This window comes from Larimichthys crocea, chromosome VIII, assembly GCF_000972845.2.
Source record: "Larimichthys crocea isolate SSNF chromosome VIII, L_crocea_2.0, whole genome shotgun sequence".
NCBI classification, from domain to species: Eukaryota; Metazoa; Chordata; class Actinopteri; family Sciaenidae; genus Larimichthys; species Larimichthys crocea.
Genome location: NC_040018.1, coordinates 30,018,779 through 30,023,134, shown reverse-complemented (window position 1 = coordinate 30,023,134; position 4,356 = coordinate 30,018,779). Strand labels below are relative to the sequence as shown.

The 4,356-nt window shown below is 44.0% G+C and overlaps 1 protein-coding gene across 1 annotated transcript in view; it reads left to right on the top strand.

The window, feature by feature from the left end:
* The first annotated feature begins 337 nt into the window (after positions 1 to 337).
* The window catches only part of zdhhc13 (zDHHC palmitoyltransferase 13), a 26,333-nt gene continuing 22,314 nt past the window's right edge, over positions 338 to 4,356 (top strand). Inside the window, exon 1 of the mRNA XM_019253467.2 lies at positions 338 to 440. Within this exon, the coding sequence (XP_019109012.2) occupies positions 417 to 440 (24 nt within the window). The 5' untranslated portion in view covers positions 338 to 416. The remainder of the gene's footprint in view (positions 441 to 4,356) is intronic.

Genomic DNA, 4,356 nt, shown 5'->3' with positions numbered 1-4,356 from the left:
GTTTTGAGGTGTTTATTGTAGTTATAGAGATATTTCTTCTGTCTGTTTTGTGTGTTTGTTTTTCTATTTCTGTAGTGTATGCGACTTTCCTCTGCTGCTGTAAAACAAGTAACTTTCCCCGTGGTGGGATGAAATAATGATATCTAATCTAATCTAATCTAATCTAATCCAATCTAATCTAATCTAATAAAAACAAAAAGTTGTTGGGGTGCAGCCAAAAGAGAGCCGACTTCTTCTTTTGTGAGCTGAGTCAAATGATCCGACTCCCTAAAAAGAACCGAAACTTCCCATGCACTAAGGGGCTGACTTTTACTTTGCAAAGGCGCAGAGTAGCGGAAGTGGTACGTTTGATTTGGGCCCGTCCAGCTGCGGGAACTTCGCTTCGGTTCCTTCAACAACAACAACAACAGAAGAAGATGCACTGGGGCGAAGACGACGATGTAAAGTCTGCGTTAATGTCCGGCAGGTTGTAGTCCCGTTGTCTCAGCGGGTCGTCAGCGTGAGCAGCCCGCTCCGTGTGCGTGGTTAGTCGGTGCTGGAAGCGGACAACGGTCCTCTCTAAACCCGGGACACTGACGCCGCAACTGCCGGTCACTGTGTTAGCCCTCGGTGGGCGGGCTATGCTACGCTAAGTCCGCTAGCAGAACCGAACCGTGAACCGTTGTGTGGTGTGTGTGTGTGTGTGTGTGTGTGTGTGTGTGTTGTGTTGTGTGTGTGGCAGTTAACCGGTAGCGATGTGACCGGCTCTGAACTCTGTCCGAGCTGGCCCGAGTTTGACAGCCACACGGCGGGGTTAAGTTGTGAAGTTTAGCCGCCTGCCTGGAGGCCTGAAGTGTCATTTCATCAACAACTGCCAAATATTAAATTATATTTGATTATTACTGTTTGGACGTGTTTTAGAGTACACCACATACATAATACAAAGGTGTGTTGTTATTATTAGTGGCATTATTCTTCCAAGTACAAGGGCAAAATTGGCAATCTACTAAAAAATCACATAAAACATTTAAAAAAAAACAAGCAAAACTTGACCATATCTAGATCAGTGTTTAGTTTGTCTGTTCTGGGCTACTGTAGAAAAATGGCGGTGGTACCCGCATGGTGGGACCCGCTCTCACTGTTTCACCGTACCTGCGGTGCCAAATCATAACGGTTCCTACTATACCAGAATTTCTACATTCCGGATTACTAAACTTACCGGTGCAGTTTTTTTCCTGTCCCTTCTGCTCTCACGCGTGCTCTCTCCCGTAACAAACCAACACGGCAACTTACTGCAACCGACCTCCACAGCTGCTGATTGGCTGTTTGCCTGTGATGTGACTCCGAGGATAATGATAGGCTTGTTTCCACATGCTGGCTCCCGCCCTCTGTTAGCTGATTGGCTGTTTGTGTGTTTCTAGCCGGCAAGAACGAACTCCTGAAGACAGCTGCCGCTTTCAGAACAAACACAAGATAAGGTCTGTCTCGCATCAGATGCGTGCACGGCTTACAGTCTAAACAAGAGACGGACCACTCCACCGTGGCCAGAGTAGCACCCGGCCCGAGTGGCGAGTCTGCCGCAGCGTGTCGTCAATGGGAACACAAATGTTTTTTCTTCTAATTCTTACTTCACCAGGTATTCTGTTTATCCTGCACCAAACAACATGTATAAGTAATTAATAGTATTTATTAAACTGTACAAATACATTGCAGTTCATAAGATAATAAAAATAATAATAAAAGGCGCAGTATCGCGATAATGGTATAAGTGTCGTGATACATTGTCTGTGTACGCGTTCGTGGGCGATACTTTGTCGGTACGGTATCGGGATACTTTGTCTGTACGGTATCTGAATTTGTCTACTATGGATCGCGATTACTTTGGTCTGGTACTGTATCGCGAACTTGTGGTGGTACGGTTTCGCGATTCTTTGTCTTGGTACGGTTTCGTGATTCTTTGTCTGGTTTCGTGTTCTTGTCTGTCGGTATCTTTGCTGGTAACTGGTAGCGCGATACGTGGTACTGAACGGTGTCGCTACGTTGTCTGGTACGGTATTCGTGCGCTACTTGTCTGGTCGAAGGTATGCGCGATACTTTGTCTGGTAACGGTAGCGCGACTAATTTTTGTCTGGGTACGGTATCGTGATACTTTTGTCTGGTAACGGTATCGCGATACTTATTGTCTGGTACTGTATCGCGATACTTTATATGTACGGTAATCGTGCCGCCTACGTTTGTCTGGTACGGTATTGGATACTTTGTCGTACGGTATCGCGATACTTTGTCTGGTCGGTATCGCGATATATTGGTCTTGGTACGGTATCGCGCGCTACTTTGTCTGGTACGGTTATCGTGATACTTTGTCTGGTTACGGTGCGGTATCGCATACTTTGTCTGGTACGGTTCGCGATACTGTCTGGTACGGTAGCGCAATAAGACTTTGTCTGGTACGGTATCGTGTTACTCATTTTGTATCTAGTATGGAACTACATAACGGTTAAAAATGGTCCATCAACATTATGTTAGCGCTCAAGAGATTCATCAGATTTTCAGTTTAAGAATATTTGGCATTGTTCTCAGTAAACCACAAACATTTGAATTAAGTTGTTGCAATTAGGTTCTACTAAAATATAGTGAATATTCTGTCACTCCATCGTGCACAAATATTATATTATTCACCCTTACTTAAAGCCAGTACATCTGGCTGCAGTTAAGTTCCCTCCGCACCGCTTTGATCCCAATCGTGTGTTTTTCGTTGTTGCAGGGGTCATTGGGAGCTGTCACCACGGACACGAGGACACGCTCACAGTACGGGCCGCGAGCGGCGCACCCCTTCTATGACGCTTTTGCACGGACATTCCGCCAAGAGAGGGGATCAGGCGATGAAACCTCAGCCAGCCAGCCGAAAAACGTCTACGCACACAGGACGACGCACACTGGGACATGTGAAGGCGTGCAGTAAGTGACGAACAGTTTTTAAGCGCGTCGACTCTCTTCACCGCCACCGATGAGATATTCTTGAACAAGTATAGCTTAATTTATCCTGACTATACATGGGAAGGGTTCATACAAAGTCTGACAGGTCAGTCAAGAAGCTTCAGATCTGTAATGAATCGAGCCTTTCTCTCGTGTTGTTAGTTAACACAAGTAACGATTTAGATGTCCCGATAAGGCTTTAAGGAGCCTCATAATTGTTTTGGTTAGGTACCTGAAAGTGCTTGAATTTTTACTCTGAAAAGCTAAAACGAACACTGCAACATCACTGAACCAAGAAGCGTGAAACAGGAGCTAATAACAATCGCGTAAACAGACAGACAGATACACTGACTGTTGTGATAACTGCGCTCTCGCGCATCATGGTCAGCTGATGGATATTAAAACTCACAGTTTCACGTCATGATTGTTAATTGTATTTCTTCCCCATCCGACTTTCTTTTTGAGATGTTTCAAAATCTTAGAGAATAACTCGGTGAGTAATTATTATTACGATAGAACGATGGCTGCAACCTACAGAAATTTATAAACAAGCATTATGCCCTCACATGGACTGGTCCGTTACTTCAGGATTGTTGTGCAACCAAGCTGTAGAGATCACGCTGAGAGGTCCTGTCGAAACAGTAAAAACATCTCATTTATTTTAGAAAGATCACGAATATTTTGTAAATACAATACGGCGCAGAAAGTAACTTACACGTCTTGTTCTCCACTGTGAATTTCCTGCGAGTTTTTCAACATAATATATTGCTCAGAGTTTGCACGGACAAAGCTCGAGGAGCGTTTCAAGGCTTCAGTTGGCAGAGGAGAGAGCTGATTCATCTTTTTCAATCGATAAACAGCATAGAAAAACAGAAGAAGGTAACGCGGCACAAACATTATTAGATCAGCACGCGGTGCTGCTGGTGAGTGGTTGAGGTTGCGGCAGGCAAAGGTCGCTCCTCCGTGAGACACGAAAGAGAATTGACTTGATTGTTGACAGACGCCTTCACGCTTTGCATGAGTTATGTCAGGGAGGCTGCGGTTGCTGATAATATCCTAATACATTATTACTCCCAACAGTAGAAAAACACAACGTACAGGTGTATATACACATGCATGGCAATTTGCATTGAATGTTTTAAAATATTCATCACAGGAACAGCTTCAAGTTCGTTCTTTCAAAATAAAAGCATGCATTTTTAAGCAAAAGAAGTGATAGTTCAATATTCTGCTTTCTTTGAGGTCTAATGAAAGATGAGGCAACATCTTTAATTATTAAATTAAACCTCAGTTCTATTCACAAATCTTTTTGCCAAAACAGACGGAACAGATTCGTCTCAGGAGGTTTTGAGTCTGATATCGTTCACGGATAAACTTCAAAACTGGCTTTCATGATGATCA